The sequence below is a fragment of the Octopus sinensis genome, linkage group LG6 (assembly GCF_006345805.1).
Source record: "Octopus sinensis linkage group LG6, ASM634580v1, whole genome shotgun sequence".
NCBI classification, from domain to species: domain Eukaryota; kingdom Metazoa; phylum Mollusca; class Cephalopoda; order Octopoda; family Octopodidae; genus Octopus; species Octopus sinensis.
In genome coordinates, this window is record NC_043002.1 from 107,964,006 (window position 1) to 107,988,660 (window position 24,655).

General features: G+C 38.0%; 1 protein-coding gene across 4 annotated transcripts in view; it reads right to left on the minus strand.

The window, feature by feature from the left end:
- Positions 1 to 24,655, minus strand: part of LOC115212936 (CSC1-like protein 2) — a 154,919-nt gene that overhangs the window by 43,650 nt on the left and 86,614 nt on the right. For all 4 annotated transcript variants that reach the window (XM_029781781.2, XM_029781779.2, XM_029781782.2 and 1 more), the window contains 8 exons: positions 15,232 to 15,269; positions 14,777 to 14,916; positions 14,419 to 14,470; positions 12,430 to 12,538; positions 9,249 to 9,322; positions 6,059 to 6,139; positions 3,700 to 3,826; positions 3,120 to 3,253 (listed from right to left, as the gene is read on the minus strand). In XM_029781781.2, the coding sequence (XP_029637641.1) occupies positions 3,120 to 3,253; positions 3,700 to 3,826; positions 6,059 to 6,139; positions 9,249 to 9,322; positions 12,430 to 12,538; positions 14,419 to 14,470; positions 14,777 to 14,916; positions 15,232 to 15,269 (755 nt within the window). The remainder of the gene's footprint in view (positions 1 to 3,119; positions 3,254 to 3,699; positions 3,827 to 6,058; positions 6,140 to 9,248; positions 9,323 to 12,429; positions 12,539 to 14,418; positions 14,471 to 14,776; positions 14,917 to 15,231; positions 15,270 to 24,655) is intronic.

Consider the following 24,655-nt stretch of genomic DNA (forward strand, 5'->3'; position numbering starts at 1 on the left):
ACAAAAATCTGGGAACTCAAAAATAATACAAAAATTATACCCTTAATTGGGAAATAGTTAGGAGAGCAATTCCGTATAAAAATAGTAGGGTTGGTTGTCAACTATGCTCCATGGAGACGTACGAAATTCTAAAGCATAGTAAACATAGAAACTTATTGAATAACCATATCGAACTAGGTCAAGTTTGTGTCCACGCTAAATTGAAGACTTTAAAAATTTTAAATGATTGGAATATTCATAACTAGATAGATAGATATAACTTGATTTCTACTAGTATAGCACTGCTTTAAGTAGATAACTAAGAGTTCTCACATTACAGTTATCTTTCTTTTTCCTTATATCTACATCAGTTTTTTGAGAACAGGGAAATGAATAGTACTTATTCGCTACTTAATTGAGGCTTTATTTAATTTCAAACTCACAATTTTAAATTCTTAATTTTAAATCTTAATTGTAATATTTAATTTTAATTCCTAACTTAATCTAATTTAAATAGCATAACTCTAATAAATTATAATTAGTTACTGTAGCCCCATAATTCTATTTCATAATTAAAAATAAGGCTATTCCTCGGTGATAATATGATTATCTTCATTAGGATAGACAATCCCCTAACACCTTGTAAATGATCTTATAAGATTTGACATGTAGTCGGTCAATGTATGAATAATAACGACAACTCCTTAAGACAATAAAATGAATAAATTAAATAAGTAAATTTAATGACTTTTTGATAAGATTATACTTAGATTTTCCTAATGTATTTTCTGGTGATTTTAGCATCTGACCCCTTAACCCCTGACTGTGTTATCTCTTTAGATTCTCTTTAAACTCATAGCTGATTTCAACAGCAATAAATTAACGGTTTACTGGTCAAAGAATAACATTCCCCTCCAGTTCTAGAGGCCTGTTGATTAAACCAGACTTACAGTCTACTAGCTCTTCTGTATAACTAGGAACCCTCTTTTTCTTTTTCTTTTTTTCCCTTCTTTCCCTATTTCTTTCTCTTTCTCTTTCTTCTTTTCTTCTTCTTATTCTCTGTTTCTTTTCTCTTCTCTTTAGTCCCCCTTTCCCCCCCCTTTTTTGCTCCCTCCTCCATTATTTTCTCTCTTTTCTTCTATTCCCTTCTCTATTCTTGGCCGATCTAGTAAGCCCTTCAACCTTAAGAGTTAAATAGCTACAGCCTCTTGTGAATAGCAGTAATGTGATTAATATGGCAAACACCTAATCATATAACAAGGATTGGTACCTACCTCATTGTGTTCAACCATTGTAAAATTATCGCCTGTGAATATGAAATTCATCTCCATTTCTCTGGAAATTTACATCTACACCATTGGAATCTGTGCATATATACAAAGGATAATTCACCCTCTTGTAATGCTAAACAATGGATAAATTTGTCTTCTGTGAGTATATAATCCCTCATCATATCTATGGAAATTCATATGGATTAGGTCACCTTCTCTGTGATGCTATCAAACTTTTTTTAAAATTCTGTGATAAGACTATACATCATCTTTAAAGAACTTTAATGAACTTTAGAAATCTGTTTAATTATCTACATTACTTCATGAGTATAGCCTCAAACACTAGGATGTCTAGAGAACTTACATGTATTTAGCTGATGAGTACGGGACTCGTTTATATGCTGTAATCTTTGCAACTTTTAATAAAACCTGTCCTTGTATGAAACGATCGTACTAAAAACCTATCCATTCTTGTTGCTTCTTTCTCGCGTATATACATATATACATATATATACATATATATATACATATATATATACATATATATATACATATATATAATATATATATATATACATATATATTATATATATATATATATATATATATATATATATATATTATATATATATATATACTCTGGACCAGATGTAATCAACTGTCCCCTATCCACAAATTTCAAGCTTTGTGCCTAAAGCAGAAATCGTTAATTATTGGCAACTGGCAGAATCGTTAGCACGCTGGGCAAAATGCTTGGCATCATTTTATACATCTTTATGTTTTGAGTTCAAATCCCAATGAAGTCGACTTTGCTTTTCATCCTTTTGGGGTCAATGAAATAAGTACCAGTTGAGTACTGGGGATGATGCAATTGACTTACTACTTCCTGCAAAATGTCAGGCCTTGTGCCTATAGTAGAAAGGATTATTATTATTATTATTAAAGCAACAAGCTGGCAGAATCATTTGCATGCCGGGTGAAATGCTTAGCAGTATTTTGTCTGCTGCTACATTCTGAGTTCAACTTTGCCTTTCATCCTGTCGATTAAATAATTACTAGTTATGTACTGAGATCAATGTAATTGACTTAATCCCTTCCCCATAAATATGAGGCCTTCCAGCTTACCAGCCCTGGTCAAACCATCCAACCCATTCCAGCATGGACAACGGACATTCACCCTTTTGTTACCAACCCAGCTGAAACCACCTCTGGTTCTGTAATACAAATGTCTTGTTTTCCTAAGTTTTGTATTAAAATCTTCCACCAAACCTTAGTCACAATTTATGTTCCTAACACCAGCTGAATGATATTTTTACTAAATTCTTTGTTATATTTTAAATTAATTGAAAAAAACACAGAGCATCTCAACAGAAATATGGTAACAAAAGGGTTAAAATATATAACAGAGAAACAATTCTTAACTCTTTTGATACCAACTCAGCTGAAACCGCTTCTGGCTCTGTGGTAGAAATGTCTTGTTTTCAAAAGTTCTGAATTAAAATCTTCCACACTAGCTTAATGATAACTAAGTTATTTTACTAAATTCTTTGTTATATTTAAAATTAATTGAAAGAAACACAGAGCATCTCAACAGAAATATGGTAACAGAAAGGGTTAAAATATATAATAGAGAAACAATTCTTAACCCTTTCATTACCAACCCGGCTGAAACCGCTTCTGGCTCTGTAGTAGAAATGTCTTGTTTTCAAAAGTTCTGAGTTAAAATCTTCCACACTAGCTTAATGATAACTAAGTTATTTTACTAAATTCTTTGTTATATTTAAAATTAATTGAAAGAAACACAGAGCAACTCAAAATAAAAACAGTAATGAAATGGTTAAATGATAACGATGATGAATATTAACTTACTTTTCAGCCATGACATCTGTAGCAAGAGTGAGGAAGGCCATTCCTAGGGGTCGTTGATAGGCACAAACTTTTTCAGTCTCCACTTTATTGCTTAGTCTCATTTCATCTTCTGTGTAGTACTCAATAGCATCAACCTGAGACAAACAGAGATTTGGACGTTGAAGATTATAGTTAAATACAAAGAAGGACATCAGACATGATGGTTATTTTAATCACACATAAATACATATATACACAATCATCATTTAGCATCCGTATTCCATGCTGGCATGGAATCTGACAAATCAAAAGGTTGTGTTGAGTGCCAGTGCCTGTATTGGTAGGGTTTCTACAGCTGGATGCCCTCCCTAATGCCAACCACTTTACAGAGTGTACTGGGTGCTTCCTTTGTGGAACTGGCACTAGTGAAGTCACCAAGTAACTTGCAAGACAAGATTCTTTGACTGAGAGGGTGTCTAGTATTGTGGCAGGTGGCACAATACTAGACAAAAATTGGTTTGTTTTGGTGAGCAAAGTTTTAAATTAAAAAAATAAATATCATAACAAATAAATAAAGAAAAGAAAATTAGCATCTCCTCACATTTTGACATCCACATCTATTACAGCAACAACAAAACTGACCACAGTGGTATGGACGAAGAGTAGGTCTTTGACCAGTTTTATGGTATTCATTTTCTGAATTCACTTTAGCTTCCAGAGCTCTTCGCCTGCAACAAACCAAAGTCAAATATTAAGTTTTTGGGGTTTTTTTCACAAACAGATGAAACTTGCAGTAAAAATAACTGCAAAACAAAAAAATAGAAATTTAAATGGTGATAAAACATATTTTACACATTTTATCACTGAGATGTTTGTTATTAAATTTTAAAAAATAAGAATGTATTTCTTTACTGCTCACAGGGGGCTAAACATAGAGGGGACAAACAAGGACAGACAAAGGGATTCAGTCGATTACATCGACCCCAGTTGGAAAGTGGTACTTTATTTATCGACCCCGAAAGGATGAAAGGCAAAGTCGACCTCGGCGGAATTTGAACTCAGAACGTATGCTGCTAACAAAATGAGAGAGGCAGGAGTGGGTGGGAGAGAAGCTCATGTATAAAATGTTAATTCATCTCAGAAGAAGCAGTGGATGGCAGAACCAGTGAAATGATTGACAAAATAAATATTTGGTGGTATTTAGTTCTGTTCCTTCCAGTTCTTGTCAAGGTCAATTTTGTTTTTATCCCTCCCCCATGTTACCCACCCTATAATCAATCAAATAAACCAAACCAATAAAAGAGCCTGTATATGTTTACATGACTGGGGGCTCATGGCCTAGTGGTTAGAGCAGCGGACTCGCAGTTGAGGGATCGCGGGTTCGAATCTCAGACTAGGCGATGTGTGTGTGTTTATGAGCAAAACACCTAAGCTCCTTGCAGCTCTGGCAGAAGGTAATAGCGAACTTCTGCTGACTCTTTTGCCACAACTTTTTCTCACTCTTTCCTCCTGCATCTAGCAGCTCACCATCTTCATTCACTATGCCTAGCTCTCACCCCTTACCTAGCTCTCACTCCCCAATCCTGTCCTCACACCCCTGTTCCTCTGCAGCATTGCTACCCAGTAGCCCCTCCATCTCTATATATATATACCCAGGTCTTTTGCCACTTACTTGCACACCCTTCACAAAATCCTGTCACTTAAATTATGGCATTTGAACCCCAAGGGTCTGCCCTGGCACTTGCTACTATTTATCTCTCTCTCTACTTTTACTGAACCATTTCATTTATACTCTGATCCCCATTCCTTGTGAGTATACCCAGTATTTTGTCACCATCTTCATCTTGCGGTCTCCCACTCTTTCTCTCCTCCTTCTGCACTTCCCTCAGGTTGAGCAACCATGTATTTTCTTTGCGGTAGCACACCAGTTTCTGTCTTCATTCCTGATCTTTCCCTCTCTAGCCAGGTAACCTTGTACTTCCTCTACCACAAGACACCTGTATCCAACTCACTATAATCTTTTCATCATCACCTCCTCCAATGCCTCCTCCCCTCTTAAAAGTTTTTGTCATGTAAGTACTTGGTAACCCTGTCAGTGCAGGTGCCACTTAAAAAGCATCCAATCCACACTGTAAAGTGGTTTGGCGTTTGGAAGGGTATCCAGCTGTAAAAACCTTGCCAAACTGACCTTGCCTGTGCTTGTGCCACATAAAAAGCACTAAGTCCACTCTGCTGAGTGGTTGGTGTTAGGAATAATCCTGCCAAAACAGTCATAAAAGTCTGGTGCAGGCTTCAGCCTGGCTGGCTCTTGTGGCACTGTCCCACCCATGCTAGCATGGAACATGGACATTAAATGATGATGATGAACATCATTAAAATCTCAAAGCTACAAGATGATGCCTGATAAATTCAAAACAATGTGAATAGATAAAGATTACATTTGCAGAGAGATAATCTGAATACTAAGGAGTTAAGGGCCCCACTCCTTGATTACCTTTTGGGGTTTGGCTCCCTTAACCTTTTCCAACGCACTCACAAAGATTTGTATTTGGAGTTTACAATCAAGTAAATTAATCCTCTGATAATTAACAGTAAGTTGTCAAGTTAACAAGGTGGCTTCTACATGGTCACCTGATCTGATAGAAATAACAGTTACACTATAGAGTATTTGAAAAGAAGGACATGTTGGACAATATGGTCCTCAATGTACTGTGTTGGGGGAAACGACAGGATGGTCATGACTGGAATACATTTGGACTAAACAGCAAAAACAACAACCAGGACTTATATAACTGATGCTATGTCTTAGAAAAAAAAAGCTGTCAGATTAAAACAAGAATTGATTTGGTTGATCAGAGGACTGTTGAATCAGGGATACTCAGGGTTAGACAACAACAGCAATAAAAAACAACACAACAAACATAAATACTGAATTTAGAGTATATAAGTAATCAACTTACCGATTTGAGTCCAATTTAACAAGTTTTGTGATGTCATAGGCAAATTGAATGTCCAGAATAGAAATGTCTTCATAGGACTCTCTTTAATAAAAGATAAAATTTAAATAATTATAATAATGAAGAAAAAAGGCACTGGCAATGCAGATAAATTACAAAAATCTGTTTGTTTTTTTTTTTAATCCAAAAATATGATTGAAGTTAAAAGAAATATAGTCAAAGAAGTGAATTTACAATTTTTCATTTCCACCAGGCACGTGGAAGCAGCTACTTGTATTTCAATTGGTTTTTGCGAAAACATTAAAACATGAGTTGGTCAAGAAATTTGAATGTTATTTCAAGGGGTTTGGAATTAAAATTAAGAAAAAAATAACGTAAAATGAAGATTCTTCTCCAATTTTTCACTGAAGAAGTGTGTGTTCAAAAAAAAAAACTTTCTATGTTCAATAGTTTTACAGTGAAATACTAAAATACAAGTTGACAAAGAAAATCAAAGGTCGTTTTGGAAAGTTCAACATACAAATTATATATATGAGTAAAATTTGCAAATGACTAAATAAATGATTGTTCAAATAATAATCATGATTATGAAGAAGAAAGTGAACAAAATTAAATACTTATAGAAAATATTGCATAGAATTTGAGAAGTGTTTTGCACTATCTTTCATAGTTCATTGTAGGATATAAATAATATGATCACTGGCTTATTGGGAAATTTGTAAGTTCGATTAAAAATTTTCTTTTTTTTAAATATCACCATTATAGGTATATTTATACTCCGGTGAAATTCAGATATCAACTTGTAAATAAACGAAACCCTTGAATCCATCACTGTACACACAGTCACACACGCATATGCATATCTGTGTATGTATTTATGTATGTTTGAAGATAATCAAACCAAATTTTCATCATTTCGAGCCACTCACTCAATGAGTATTTCTGCCAAATTTGGTGAAAATCCGCTCGACCATTTTCCAATAATTTTGCAAACACACAGACAAAGATGAGTGATTACAATACTCTGCTTTTGCATATGCACACAGGGTAGTAGTAATAATAATAATAATAATCTTTATTAATTATTAAGGTGCAGGCATGGCTGTGTGACAAGAAGCTTGCTTCCTAACCACGTGACACTGGGTTCAAGCCCACTGCATGATAACTTAGGCAAGTGTCTTCTGCTATCGTCTCAGGCACATTAAGCTTTGTGAATAGATTTGGTAGAGAGAAACTGAAAGATGCTCATCACATGTATTTCTGTGTGTGTATCTTAGTTTGTCCCCAACCACTGCTTGACAACCAATGCTGGTGTGTTTACATCCCTGTAACTTAGCAGTTTGGCAAAAGGGACTGATAGAATAAGTACCGGGCTTTAAAAAAGTACTAGGGTCGATTCGCTTGACTAAAATCGCTTCAAGGCAGTGCTCCAGTATGGCCATGGTACAAGATGATACAATGTGGAATTACATGAAGGGGTACTTCAAAAAAAGATTACCAATGACCATGTTTCAACAGTGAATGATTACCGAAAAGAGAGACTTCTGAGGGCTGCTTGTGGAAATCTCACAAAACCATGGGTCACCTTGGACACTAAAACAAGTGCCTTCTCCCTGTTGTACTCCTTCTCTTTAAAGGCACATACTCAGAATAAGCCAGGTCATTCAAACCATGCTCTCCACTCCCACCCACTTTTCAACAAATTTACTGGGAGCCAATACTTCTCTCTCTCTCTTTACTTTCACTTTCCAACTTGGAAAAGTTGATGAGAGCAAGGCCAAAGAGAAAAGTCCCTGTCTTCAGCCCTTTCAATCTGGTCCACCACACAACCAATTACACTAAAACTTTGCTTGCCCCTCTTGACCAAAGGAGGTTGACAGCATGATCTTCACAATGGACTCAGCTGATAACCAGAAATCTCCTACACGTCACCGCAAGTGTACAACACAACTCCACAAGTTAGCAAGTGTATATAGTATGGTTTCATCACTTTGTGCACATTTGAGGCAGTCCTACCTGACAGCACTTCCATGCCAGCAGAATTTTCTTAAACTGACAGTGCCTCTTGGCTGCACAGCCAGGCTCAGGATTTATGAAAGTCATCACTTGTAACCCCCAGCTCAAAAGTTCTCTGAAACAGACCAGTTTGGTCATGCTCATTGATGCATAAAGTTTCCTTTAGAATGTTGACTAGATCTTTATATATCACACATGTAGAATTTCCATCATGTGCAATGCCTGACTGGTTGAGGGGAGTGAATGCCTGATGGCATTCCATGAGATAATAGTAATAATAATACACTCACGGAATGGTTGGCATTATGAAGGGCATCCAGCTGTAGAAACTCTGCCAGATCTGACTGGCCTGGTGCAGCCTTCGGGCTTCCCAGACCCCAGTTGAATTGTCCAACCCATGCTAGCATGGAAAGCGGACGTTAAACGATGATGATGATGATGATGAATAATAAGGGCACTCAGAGAGCGCAAACCACCACCGAGGTAACACCAACGTCCTTTCAATGATTAACCTGAGATGATTTTTAAAATGAGAATATCTGAAATAAACTCTACTGCTCTCATAAATGAGAATACTAAAAATGAACTCGACCGCTCTCAAAAATTAAGTAAAAAAACAGGAAAAATAATTCAGAATCTTTGTTCAGTACCAGATTGATCTAAAAATCTAATCAGTTCATGCTAGCTATGAGGCCAAACATCCCTGAAAGTTTCAATCAAATCCATCAAGCGGTTCTTGAGATATCTTGTCCACGGACAAATAAGCAATCAAACACGACTAAAAAACAATACCTCGCCTTCACTAAGACGGAGGTAATAATGGTGATGATCTTGATGAAAACAATATTAATTTCTGACATAGGCACAAAGCCACACATCTGTGGAGACAGGGTATAGTCAATTACATCAATTCTAGTTACATGAGTAAGTACTTTACAACTACTACTACAACTACTACTACTACGAATAACAATGGTTTCAAATTTTGTCATAAGGGTAGCTTGAGGGAGGTGGGGATGAGTCAGTTACATTGACCCCCAGTCTTCAACTGGTACTTAATTTATCCACCCCAAAAGGATGAAAGGCAAAGTCGACCTCAGTGGAATTTGAACTCAAAATGTAAAGTAATAATAATAATAATAATAATAATAATAATAATAATAATAATAATACTCACTGAAAATGTTGTAATACAATGCTTTTGAAACATTTATCTTTTGGGATATTTGATATCATCAAAGTCTTGGAAACCTAGAGAGAAAATTAGAAAAAAATATAAATCAAACACAAAATTATGGACTGAATGGTTACAAAAGAAATGTTGGCGCCAATACACAGAGATGGTTTCGATTAGTCTTATGTACTGTTGATGTTTTCATGGCACTCTGTCAGTTACAATGACGAGGGTTCCAGTTGATCCAATCAATGGAAAAGCCTGCTCGTGAAATTAACATGCAAGCTGAACACTCCACAGGCACATGTACCCTTAATGTAGTTCTCGGGGAGATTCAGCATGAATGAGAGTGTGACAAGACTGGCTCCTTTGAAATACAGGTACAACAGAAACAGGAAGAAAGAGTAAGAGAAAGTTGTGGTGAAAGAGTACAGCAGGGTTTGCCACCACCCCCTGCTGGAGCCTTGCGGAGCTTTAGGTGCTTTCTCTCAATAAACACTCACAACGCCTGGTCTGGGAATCGAAACCGCAATCCTATGACCGCGAGTCCACTGTCCCAACCACTGGGCCATTGTGCCTCCACTTTTTTGATGTATTAAAAGGAGACTAAACTTTTACTTGAAACACTTTGACCCATTGATGGGTGCAGGGAAGAAGTTTTCAGACTGGTTATTATTTTTTTTTACTGTTGAAAGAACTCACTGAGAGTTGTTCAACACAAAGTAAAACCTGACCAAGCAGACCCATTAGTCAAAGGCGTTCCATCCACGACCATCCCAGCTTTTTACAGGTGTGTAGGACAAAATTATATCTCATATAATCCTTTTCTTATTCAAGGTGGCATGATTCAATTGAACAACCGTTGTGTGCTATTTCTAGCAGACTGAGGATCTTTTGTAGGTTTAATGCTCCCAAGGGAGCAGAAATATGCTGTGATAGTTGTTTAGCCCCAGGTCAGCCATGATTCAGCAGATGTGTCATTAAAAGATGGTTAATTTTTGGCTAGTCTAAACAGATCATCTGTAATATGGTGTCCAACATGTCTTTTTTTAGGACTGCTTTGAGTAATTTTTGGCTTTGCCTTTGGAATATTTAGTTGCTATTTCTAAGACATTAAGCAGTCATGTGAAGGCTCCATTAACTCATTAATGCAGACCATCTCCAAAACAAAAAATTATAGAAAGTACTCCAGTGTTGCCTGTCATATGACAAATAACACTCTACAGTGGAACATAAAAAGCATCATTTGAATATGGTCGATGCCAGTGCTGCCTGACTGACTACCATGCCAGTGGCCTATAAATAGCACCAGTTGAGCGTAGTCAATGCCAGTGCTGCCTGACTGGCTCCCGTTCTGGTAGCATGTAAAAAGCACCATCCGAATGTAGCCGATGCCAGTGCCGCCTGACTGGCCCCTGTGCCAGTGGCACGTAAAAAGCACCCACTATATTATCAGAGTGGTTGGCGTTACAAAGGGCATCCAGCTGTAGAAACCTGGCCAGATTAGATTGGAGCCTGGTGCAGCCTCCTGGTTTGCCAGATCTCAGTCAAACCATCCGACCCATGCCAGCATGGGAAGCGGACGTTAAACAATGAAGATGATGATGTGTATGTACACACACACACACACTGTAGAGTGTTGTCGCTCATGTGATGGATAACTCTGGAAGTACATTTTTGCCACCATGAGTAATATCAGGAAATATGATGCATATACAATAATGTATTGTTTAAATTTCGTCAAATCTCTTAGTGCTTAAAAAAAGAAAAATATTACTTTAAAATAAAATCAAATAAAAGATTTCTCATTGGTTTAACTCCTCCCACAACCACTATTCATTTATTTACTCTCCTCTTCCTTTGTCTCTGATCCCTTCTCTCACTCTGTGAGAGTGTGTATGTGTGTTCTTTTACTCCTTAAGTGCACATGTCCTGCATGTCTTATGTTAACTCTCTCACCTCCTCTCTCTACACAATGTAAAGCATGACTTGGAAAATCCAACCAACATTTCTATTGGCTTTTATTAAATAGAGATTTAATTAAACTTTATACATTAACAGGTTAACAGGACATGTTATATGTGAAACAAAAGATGTCTGCACCAATTTGTTAACTTAATATTTTTTTCCTTTTTTGTCAAAAAATGCTGCTAGGTATAAAAGAGGTAATTAGTTTCTTTGTTAATGTTATTTCTAGAATATATAATTGTTAGAATATGTAACAATTTGCGTAATATGATGCACACAAGTCCACCCAGATTACTTCCAAGACATTTTGAGCTTTCGTTTTTAGTGAAAATATTAGAAATTGTTCTTTTTGTTTTCCATTAAATTAACTTCTAATAAAGACATAAGGTTACAAAATATGGTTTTCCACAATACAGATACACAAATACACAATCCGCATTACAGATAAACAGTCAATTTCTAGTGACCCCTAATATTTGATTACGGGATGAAAGAAGGATTTCAACTCAGATACTAAAAAACATAGGACAAAACATTTTCACTGCTATTACATACTCATTATGGTTGGCCTTTTCTGTCATTGGTTGAAAGTATTGCCGAGACTGTACATATATATATATATATATATATATATATATATATATATATATATATGTATGTATGTATGTATGGCATCCGTTGCTAGTGGAGCACTAAGAGTACCATATAAGTGAGATCGTAGCCAGAGCAACAAGCTGGCCTTTGTGCCGATGGCGCGTTAAACACACCATTCGAGCGTGATCATTACCTGCATCACCTTACTAGCACTTGTGCTGGTGGCACATGAAAAAAAACATTCGAGCGAGGTCGTTTGCCAGTACTGCTGGATTGGCTCCTGTGCAGGTGGCACATAAAAAGTACCATTTGAACGTGGTCATTGCCAGTACCATCTAACTGGCCCTTGTGCCGGTGGCGCGTAAAAGCACCCACTACACTCTCGGAGTGGTTGGTGTTAGGAAGGGCATCAAGCTGTAGAAACTCTACCAGATCAGATTGGAGTCTGGTTCGCCAGACCTCAGTCAAATCATTCAACCCATGCTAGCATGGAAAGCGGACGTTAAACGATGATGATGATATATATATATATATATATATATAATATCTACACATATTGTGGAAAATAAACTATAATTTTAAATCTGTTGTTTTATATGATGTATTTCAGCTTAATTGTTACCTGATCGTCTTCTTCAAATTGAAGACTGTGAGAGAAATGTTGCATGAAGAATACTGCAATCATTAGGTAGATTATGGCAAGAAGAACATGGATCCAAAGCAATTGGGAACTGAAAAACAAACAAAAAATACAGAGAAATAATAGATTGATAGTGAATCATCTTAAATCCTAATGCTATAAATAGAATCAATCAATCAATTAATCCAATGACAAACATATCCAACAATGGCAGTGGGGGGGGGGGTCAGTCCCATTGATTTTTTTTTCACATTTTATTGTTCAGTGAGAAGTGGATGAGCAGTGTCCATGATCCCTATGTAGGGTCCCCGAAACAGATGGGAGTAAGTTATGTACAGATGCAGGCAGTTTGCTTCCTGGCTGTTGAGTCTATAGTACAAGGGTTCAGTTCATTGTGAGGCACCTTGGGCAAGTTTCTTCTACTATGGTCTCAGGCCAATCAATGCCTTGTGGGTGGACTTGGTAGATGGAAACTGAAAGAAGCCCGTAGTGTATGTATGTGTATATTATATATATACATATACATATATATATATATATAATCATCCAACCAATGCTAGCATGGAAAGTGGATGTTAAATGATGATGATGATGATATATATATATATATATATATATATATATATATATATATATATATATATATATATATATATATAATATATATATATATATTATATATATATATATGCCATTGTTCAGTTTTATTTCAAGATTTCTTGCCAATAGCCCATGGCACACCTCACACAGCAGACTTAGAACAAAAAGATGTTCCACTCATATGATCATCTTGTCTTTTTTTAGACAGTGTATCTAGGACTATACGATTCAGAGTGACCTTTTTTTTTGAAGGTAGTAGAGGGTGATTTGAGGGAGCTCCAGTTGATATTTCTACCAGGTTGAGTGACTACATAGAAGGCCCCAGGGCATGGCTGTGTGGTTAAGAAATTTGCATCCCAACCATGTGGTCTTGGGTTCAGTCTTATCGCAGGGAACCTTTGGTAAATGTCTTGTACTATAGACTTGAACAGACAAAAGCCTTGTGTACAGATCTGGAAGGTATAAACTGAAAGAAGCCGCACATGCGTGTTCTTGTTTTGACATCGTGTGATATAAATAAGCAACACTGTCATATACGGAGTGTTGTTTATTTGCAATATTCTGTGACAACATGTCTAGCCAAAAGGAAATATTATCTTGCTTGGAAACAAATAAGGATTGGCAACAGGAACTGATGGATGGCAAGCAGGAAAAGTTAGTGTTCAAAAGATGATGTATGGAGCATTAAAAAAAGCTAACTAGATATAATAATGTTGAGATAAAATAACAGTATTAATCAATAACTGATATTTTAATTATTTCAGCAACGTGTTTCAGTAATTATCTTGACGCCATAAGCAAAATAAACTTGCCAAAATAGTGTTGGGATATTCAGTAAGTGAACATGCAAGACTGTACACTGGTGGGACAGACAAGGATAGACAAAAAGAACTGCTTAGGTTTCAAACTGAAAGAAATAACTTCCAGTTGCCATCTTGGAAGATACCAATGTATATTTAATGCTATACAGTCAGCTGATTTCAAACTGACCAGACAAAAAGCTCCGAGTTCAACGAAATATTTTAGATGTATTGGTACAGTCAATTGGAAGGAAAAACAACATAACTATTATAAATCTTTCTGATATGAAGCCATTTAAAACAGCCCTTAGTTCCAGAAGGCTAAATTAAAACCTTCAATCTTAAGTTTCATTACCTTTTAAAATAAAGTTTTAAACATCGGTTATTAATGGTTGTTTAATAAAGCCTTCCAAATTATTTTTCAGAATAAATGGAAAGCAGCCAGTGTATTTCATGAGAAAAAGTTTCACAAAAGAATTAAGAAAATGTATATTAATTTATGAATATTTACTAATATGAAAGAATATTTATAAATATTCAAGTAAATATAATGCTGGCAAATATTCCTTACCTGGAATCAACGTTAGCAATTGTTGTGTGGCCAAAATCGGTGGAATTACCAACTGAAAATTATAAAAACAAAATAAATACAAAGCAAATCTTAATACATATCTTAAAAGCCAAGAAGGTAAGTTGATTATATCAGCCCTAGTATTTTACTGGTACTTTATTTTATCAATCCCAGAAGAATAAAAGCAAAGTTGACTTTGGCATGGTTTGAAATCACACTGCAAACAACCATATCTACATACTACATGGAACTTTGTGTAACACTAACACAATTTGGTTAGTACAGGTTGTAGACTAGTCTTCTCAAAATTGTAGTGACTCATTTCTAAAATAAATTGTACGGTTCAGTTCATACTTACCAAGATTGCCCTGAAAGTTAACAGGTAACACAACAGCAGTTGAGAGGGTACATATCACACAGAGGTAGACCAAAAGGTACCGCTGGAATGACAGGTACTGTACTGCATCACGGCCACATTTGCGAAGAATATCTGCATCTCTGCAAAGAGTGAATCACATAACCAAGTAAATGAGAGAACCAATCAAGTACTGCATTTCATAACAATGTGGTCCCAAATTGAAATGGACCCCTAGTATTTACAGGGTCATGCTGGCATTGTTGCTTAGCCTCTGATCAGCTCCGATTCAGCAGACACCCCAGCCAATCATGGATTAACCTACTTTTACAGCAACAACTACATCATTATTTTCATCAAGTGATATAATTAAAAGGAGGATATTAGATATTGTAATGCTAATTATAATAATTCTTCAATAAATAAAGAACAACAGCGAAAGAAAATAGTTTTCTTACTTGACTCGTATAAATGCAGCAATCCATGAACAAAATCCCTAAAAATACAAGAAAATTATATATTAGCTATATATTAATTATATATATATATACATATATATGGTGCCACATAAAAAGGGTCCAGTCCACACTGTAGAGTGGTAGGCATTTGGAAGGATATCCAGCTGTAAAAACCATGTCAAAATCTGACCTCACTTCTGAAGGATAGTTGGGGTTAGGAAGGGCATCCAGCAGTAAAAAATCATGCCAAAACAGACACTGAAGCCTTGTACAGTCTTCTGCCTAGCCAGCTCCGGTCAAACCGTCTAACCCATGCTGCCATGTGTACGACAGTTTGATAGGGAACCATCAAGTGTAGGGCTGCATCGAGTTTCAATGTCATCTATAGCATGGTTTCTACACCTGGACATCCTTCCTAATGCCAACCGCTTTACAGAGTATACTGGGTGTTTGTTTTCATGCTACTGGCACTAGTGAGATTGCCATGTAAACTTGCAAGACAGGAAAAAACAGAGACAGAAGAGAAGAAAATGGAGGAAAAAGTCACCACTACTGAGAAGTATTTAGGAAGGGAAGGTGGAAATGAGTGGCTGTGTGTCAGGTATTGAAAAGCTAGTCTGTCTCTTTTATTTATTTCTCATACATACATTCCTCAGTTTATGGTCTGTTTTCATGCTAGCAAGGGTTGTCATGTTCACATACCAGTATAAAATAACTAAAGTTGTTTCTTATTTGGAGTCACTCCTCCACTAGATGAGTTGGGGTCTGAGTCTATTTGTACAATCCATTTTTAGCATGGCTTCCATTGCTGGATGCCAGCCACTTTACAGAACGTATTGGATGAATTTTAGATTGGCACCAAAACAAGCATTTGCCTTGCTCTTACTAAAACTAATTACATCATTTCATTCAATGCAATGTGAGAGAGAAGGTGAAAAGAAGAGAGTGGAATGGAGGAGAGAGAACAGGGATGAGAGAGTGATAGACAAAGTAGTAGTGGAGAGATTGTGATAGGTAGCTACATGATGGTTGTTGGTAAGGACATTGATTAGAAAGCAGTGTGATGAGAGAGAGGGATGAGAGCACAGTATATGTCAATAATGAATTATAGGAGGAAGACAGAGTGATGTTAAAACCAAGTGATGAAGGAGGGAGTGTTGAGAGAAAGATGTAAAAGAAAGATAGTAAAGAAAAGTAATGGGGTCAGGAGTTGAATGCAGACAGATTCAATACCATCTTTTGTTACAAGATGGGGGGGGAGTGCAGTAAACAATACAGTGTGTTTGATAGATGAGAGGGTAATGAAGAGACAAGAAGGGTAATTAACAGAAAGATCATACACAAGATACCCAAATGTAGACAACATGCAACACAACCATGACCACCACCACCACCATCATTTTAATTTTCAATTGTTTGTGTCTGCATGAATAGGTAGGTCCTCTCCAACACTGTGTGTTGCCATTCCTCATGGCCTGTAGTTGTCTCTTTCAGGAGGTTGAGCTTCTTCGGTCTTCATCATTTCTGAGATTTCCCTCTTCTACAGATTCTTAATACAACTGACAACCTCTATACACATACCCATACCATCACAATCTTACAAACACTTGCACATCTAATCCCATTCCTCTTATACCCAACTTCTCTGTTTACTTGTGCTCTGCTGTTCTTAAACATTAATGTTACACATCCAGTGGAGCATATTCATCCCATTTCTTTCCCCCCACCTTTTTTTTTTTGCAAGTCCTCAGAATTTAAGGCCCACATCTTGCTCCCATACTTTGAACACAAGCATAACCATCTGCCCTTCAATCTGTGATAGATCCCTTTGTTACGGTCCTTGACTTTTCCCACCTTGTTCTTGCTATGGTTACTACACATTCACGGTGCCCACCTACACTGCTATTTAGGTCACCTTGGCAACAAAACTATCAGTTACTTTTGTCAAGTCTCAAAGGCATTCTTTGCGTACATTTACTGCTGACTACTTTTGTTCAACTGGTACATACAAAGGTGACCTACTCTGTTGGCCTGTCTCTGAATCTATCACATCCATACTTTACACTGGGTACACCATATGGAAGTTGTACCTTTTCAGAATACTGAGCAAGGCAATTTTTCTGAGAAGGTGGCGAGCTGGCAAAAACGTTTAGTACACCGGGTGAAATGCTTAGCAATATTTTGTCTACCGTTACATTCTGAGTTCAAATTCCACTGAGGTCGACTTTGCCTTTCATCCTTTTGGGATGTATTAAACATGGTTCTGGGTTCAGACCCACTGTCCGGTAACTTAGTTAGGTGTCTTCTACTGTAACCTCAAGCTGATCAGAGCCTTGTGAGTAAATTTGGTAGATAGAAACAAAGAAACTGGAATGTATACTTTTATATACATACAAATCAGAATCGAAATCGATCAATGGAAATTGCAGCTGAGTTACCAGTGCCGGTGGCACGTAAGAGAACCATCCGAACGTGGCTGTTGCCAGCGCCACCCTGACTGGCCTCGTGCCAGTGGCACATAAAAAGCACCATCCGTTCGTGGCCGTTGCCAGCCTCGCCTGGCCCCCATGCCAGTGGCACATAAAAAGCACCATCCGATCGTGGCCGTTTGCCAGACTCGTCTGGTACCTGTGCCGGTGGCACGTAAAAAGCACCCACTACACTCATGGAGTGGTTGGCATTAGGAAGGGCATCCAGCCGTAGAAACATTGCCAGATCAAACTGGGCCTAGTGCAGCCTTCTGGCTTCCCAGACCCCAGTTGAACCATCCAACCCATGCTAGCATGGAAAGCGGACGCTAAACGATGATGATGATGATGATGATATATATATATGCCAAATCAGACTGGAGACTGGTGCAGACCCTCAGCTTACTAGCCCTGGCCAAACCACCCAACCCATGTCAGCATGGACAACAGATGCTAAACAATGATAATGATATATATAAAACAAAGTTATTTTATTCTACATGGGTAGAAATATAGAAAAAACAAGATGATAATACAGTGGAATTTATTTAGATTTTGTATTTAAAATTTTTTAACCAGATTCACAGATGTCTCTGATTCTCAAAAGTCGAAACAGAAAGACACAGAGCTATGCAGCAACTGTCTTGCTTCTGATTGGAGTTCAAGAATTCTCTTGTTTTTATAGAGAGAACATAGCTCACATTAGTATCTGTTTTGGTTGAGAATTATCACATGATTAGGCTTAGAAATTTTTTTTAAGTTTCCATCCCCACTTTGTTAAAGTTTATTCAGTTTTATTTTCTTTTATTTTTGTATGAATATATTTTCTTTCTTCATTCATGCTTGGTCTATGATATTGCCTGAACAAACAAAGTGGAAAGACTTGGAATTTAGGAGATTTGTTTTTTGCACATATGTCTATGTGTCCACTCAGTGGGATTTGTCTAGTACAGGGGTTTCGCATTTGCTGTCTGTGAATAGTTAGTCTATTTCTAAGAGTGAGTTTTGTTGAAGATATGTAATCTTCATTACATCCTTAACATTTAATAGCATATGTATAATTTTTTGATGAACTGGTAAAAGATCCTCTATGGTAAAAATCTGTCCTGATTTAAATATACATTTTTTTGAAGACAAAATACGTGTCTGTGTGTGTGTGCATGCATGCGCATGTACACATGTGTCTCCCACCATTTATTTCTTTATTACCCACAGGGGGCTAAACATAGAGGGGACAAACAAAGATAACGTGTCTCCCACCATTTATTTCTTTATTACCCACAGGGGGCTAAACATAGAGGGGACAAACAAAGATAACGTGTCTCCCACCATTTATTTCTTTATTACCCACAGGGGGCTAAACATACAGGGGACAAACAAAGATAACGTGTCTCCCACCATTTATTTCTTTATTACCCACAGGGGGCTAAACATAGAGGGGACAAACAAAGATAACGTGTTTCCCACCATTTATTTCTTTATTACCCACAGGGGGCTAAACATAGAGGGGACAAACAAAGATAACGTGTTTCCCACCATTTATTTCTTTATTACCCACAGAGGGCTAAACATAGAGGGGACAAACAAAGATAACGTGTTCCCACCATTTATTTTTCTTATTACCCACAGGGGGCTAAACATAGAGGGGACAAACAAAGATAACGTGTTTCCCACCATTTATTTCTTTATTACCCACAGGGGCTAAACATAGAGGGGACAAACAAAGATAACGTGTCTCCCACCATTTATTTCTTTATTACCCACAGGGGCTAAACATAGAGGGGACAAACAAAGATAACGTGTTTCCCACCATTTCTTTATTACCCACAGGGGGCTAAACATAGAGGGACAAACAAAGATAACGTGTTTCCCCCACCTTTATTTCTTTATACCCACAGGGGGCTAAACATAGAGGGGACAAACACAGATAACGTGTTTCCCACCATTTATTTCTTTATTACCCACAGGGGGCTAAACATAGAGGGACAAACAAAGATAACGTGTCTCCCACCATTTATTTCTTTATTACCCACAGGGGGCTAAACATAGAGGGGACAAGGAAAGATAACGTGTTTCCCACCATTTATTTCTTTATTACCCACAGGGGGCTAAACATAGAGGGGACAACAAAGATACGTGTTTCCCACCATTTATTTCTTTATTACCCACAGGGGGCTAAACATAGAGGGGACAAACAAAGATAACGTGTCTCCCACCATTTATTTCTTTATTACCCACAGGGGGCTAAACATAGAGGGGACAAACAAAGATAACGTGTTTCCCACCATTTATTTCTTTATTACCCACAGGGGGCTAAACATACAGGGGACAAACAAAGATAACGTGTTTCCCACCATTTATTTCTTTATTACCCACAGGGGGCTAAACATAGAGGGGACAAACAAAGATAACGTGTTTCCCACCATTTCTTTCTTTATTACCCACAGGGGGCTAAACATAGAGGGACAAACAAAGATAACGTGTCTCCCACCATTTATTTCTTATTACCCACAGGGGGCTAAACATAGAGGGACAAACAAAGATAACGTGTTTCCCACCATTTATTTCTTTATTACCCACAGGGGCTAAACATAGAGGGGACAACAAAGATAACGTGTCTCCCACCATTTATTTCTTTATTACCCACAGGGGGCTAAACATAGAGGGGACAAACAAAGATACGTGTTTCCCACCATTTATTTCTTTATTACCCACGGGGGCTAAACATAGAGGGGACAAACAAAGATAACGTGTTTCCCACCATTTATTTCTTTATTACCCACAAGGGGCTAAACATAGAGGGGACAAACAAAGATAACGTGTCTCCCACCATTTATTTCTTTATTACCCACAGGGGGCTAAACATAGAGGGGACAAACAAAGATAACGTGTTTCCCACCATTTATTTCTTTATTACCCACAGGGGGCTAAACATAGAGGGGACAAACAAAGATAACGTGTTTCCCACCATTTATTTGTTTATTACCCACAGGGGGCTAAACATAGAGGGGACAAACAAAGATAACGTGTTTCCCACCATTTATTTCTTTATTACCCACAGGGGGCTAAACATAGAGGGGACAAACAAAGATAACGTGTTTCCCACCATTTATTTCTTTATTACCCACAGCGGGCTAAACATAGAGGGGACAAAGAAAGATAACGTGTTTCCCACCATTTATTTCTTTATTACCCACAGGGGGCTAAACATGGAGGGGACAAACAAAGATAACGTGTCTCCCACCATTTATTTCTTTATTGCCCACAGGGGGCTACACATAGAGGGGACAAAGAAAGATAACGTGTTTCCCACCATTTATTTCTTTATTACCCACAGGGGGCTAAACATGGAGGGGACAAACAAAGATAACGTGTCTCCCACCATTTATTTCTTTATTACCCACAGGGGGCTAAACATAGAGGGGACAAACAAAGATAACGTGTCTCCCACCATTTATTTCTTTATTACCCACAGGGGCCTAAACATAAAGGGGACAAACAAAGATAACGTGTCTCCCACCATTTATTTCTTTATTACCCACAGGGGGCTAAACATAGAGGGGACAAACAAAGATAACGTGTCTCCCACCATTTATTTCTTTATTGACCACAGGGGGATAAACATAGAGGGGACAAACAAAGATAACGTGTCTCCCACCATTTATTTCTTTATTACCCACAGGGGGCTAAACATAGAGGGGACAAACAAAGGTAACGTGTCTCCCACCATTTATTTCTTTATTGCCCACGGGGGATAACATAGAGGGGACAAACAAAGATAACGTGTCTCCCACCATTTATTTCTTTATTACCTACCCACAGGGGCTAAACATAGAGGGGACAAACAAAGATAACGTGTCTCCCACCATTTATTTCTTTATTACCCACAGGGGGCTAAACATAGAGGGGACAAACAAAGATAACGTGTCTCCCACCATTTATTTCTTTATTGCCCACAGGGGGCTAAATATAGAGGGGACAAACAAGATAACGTGTCTCCCACCATTTATTTCTTTATTACCCACAGGGGGCTAAACATAGAGGGGACAAACAGATAAAACGTGTCTCCCACCATTTATTTCTTTATTACCCACAGGGGGCTAAACATAGAGGGGACAAACAAGATAACGTGTCTCCCACCATTTATTTCTTTATTACCCACAGAGGCTAAACATAGAGGGGACAAACAAAGATAACGTGTCTCCCACCATTTATTTCTTTATTGCCCACAGGGGGCTAAACATAGAGGGGACAAACAAAGATAACGTGTCTCCCACCATTTATTTCTTTATTACCCACAGGAGGCTAAACATAGAGGGGACAAACAAAGATAACGTGTCTCCCACCATTTATTTCTTTATTGCCCACAGGGGGCTAAACATAGAGGGGACAAAGAAAGATAACGTGTCTCCCACCATTTATTTCTTTATTACCCACAGGGGGCTAAACATAGAGGGGACAAACAAAGATAACGTGTCTCCCACCATTTATTTCTTTATTGCCCACAGGGGCTAAACATAGAGGGGACAAACAAAGATAACGTGTCTCCCACCATTTATTCTTTATTACCCACAGGGGGCTAAACATAGAGGGGACAAACAAAGATAACGTGTCTCCCACCATTTATTTCTTTATTGCCCACCCACAGGGGGCTAAACATAGAGGGCACAAACAAAGATAACGTGTCTCCCACCATTTATTTCTTTATTACCCACAGGGGCTAAACATAGAGGGGACAAACAAAGATAACGTGTCTCCCCCATTTATTTCTTTATTGCCCACAGGGGCTAAACATAGAGGGGACAAACAAAGATAACGTGTCCCCCACTTATTTCTTTATTACCCACAGGGGCTAAACATAGAGGGGACAAACAAAGATAACGTGTCTCACCATTTATTTCTTTATTACCCACAGGGGGCTAAACATAAGGGGACAAACAAGATAACGTGTCTCCCACCATTTATTTCTTTATTACCCACAGGGGGCTAAACATAGAGGGGGACAAACAAAGATAACGTGTCTCCCACCATTTATTTCTTTATTGACCACAGGGGGATAAACATAGAGGGACACAAACAAAGATAACGTGTCTCCCACCATTTATTTCTTTATTACCCACAGGGGGCTAAACATAGAGGGGACAAACAAAGTAACGTGTCTCCCACCATTTATTTCTTATTGCCCACAGGGGGATAAACATAGAGGGGACAAACAAAGATAACGTGTCTCCCACCATTTATTTCTTTATTGCCCACAGGGGGATAAACATAGAGGGGACAAACAAAGATAACGTGTCTCCCACCATTTATTTCTTTATTGCCCACAGGGGGATAAACATAGAGGGGACAAACAAAGATAACGTGTCTCCCACCATTTATTTCTTTATTACCCACAGGGGGCTAAACATAGGGGACAAACAAAGATAACGTGTCTCCCACCATTTATTTCTTTATTACCCACAGGGGGCTAAACATAGAGGGGACAAACAAAGATAACGTGTCTCCCACCATTTATTTCTTTATTGCCCACAGGGGGCTAAATAGAGGGGACAAACAAAGATAACGTGTCTCCCACCACCATTTATTTCTTTATTACCCACAGGGGGCTAAACATAGAGGGGACAAACAAAGATAACGTGTCTCCCACCATTTATTTCTTTATTACCCACGGGGGCTAAACATAGAGGGGACAACAAAGATAACGTGTCTCCCACCATTTATTTCTTTATTACCCACAGGGGGCTAAACATAGAGGGGACAAACAAAGATAACGTGTCTCCCACCATTTATTTCTTTATTGCCCACAGGGGGCTAAACATAGAGGGGACAAACAAAGATAACGTGTCTCCCACCATTTATTTCTTTATTACCCACAGGGGGCTAAACATAGAGGGGACAAACAAAGATAACGTGTCTCCCACCATTTATTTCTTTATTGCCCAAGGGGGCTAAACATAGAGGGGACAAAGAAAGATAACGTGTCTCCCACTATTTATTTCTTTATTACCCACAGGGGGCTAAACATAGAGGGGACAAACAAAGATAACGTGTCTCCCACCATTTATTTCTTTATTGCCCACAGGGGGCTAAACATAGAGGGGACAAACAAAGATAACGTGTCTCCCACCATTTATTTCTTTATTACCCACAGGGGGCTAAACATAGAGGGGACAAACAAAGATAACGTGTCTCCCACCATTTATTTCTTTATTGCCCACAGGGGGCTAAACATAGAGGGGACAAACAAAGATAACGTGTCTCCCACCATTTATTTCTTTATTACCCACAGGGGGCTAAACATAGAGGGGACAAACAAAGATAACGTGTCTCCCACCATTTATTTCTTTATTGCCCACAGGGGGCTAAACATAGAGGGGACAAACAAAGATAACGTGTCTCCCCCCATTTATTTCTTTATTGCCCACAGGGGGCTAAACATAGAGGGGACAAACAAAGATAACGTGTCTCCCACCATTTATTTCTTTATTGCCCACAGGGGGCTAAACATAGAGGGGACAAACAAGGACAAAGGGATTAAGTCGATTAAATCAGCCCCAGTGCATAACTGGTACTTATTTAAATGACCCCGAAAGGATGAAAGGCTAAGTCGACCTTGGCAGAAATTGAACTCAGAACGTAATGGCAGATGAAATACCGCTAAACATATCGCCCGGCGTGCTAACGTTTCTGCCAGCTTGCCACTTTATATATCTTCCACCATTGCTTCACAACTGGTGTTGGTGTGTTTATGTGTCCATAACTTAGCAGTTTGGCAAAAGAGATTGATTGAATAAGTACCAGGCTTAAAACAAAAAAGTACTGAGTCAATTCATTTGACTAAAATGTGCTCCAGCATGGTCATAGTCAAATGAGTGAAACAAGATAAAAGACAAAAGAAAAGGTAAGATTCAATTGCCATAGATGTACAATATCACTAATAAACACACTAACGTATT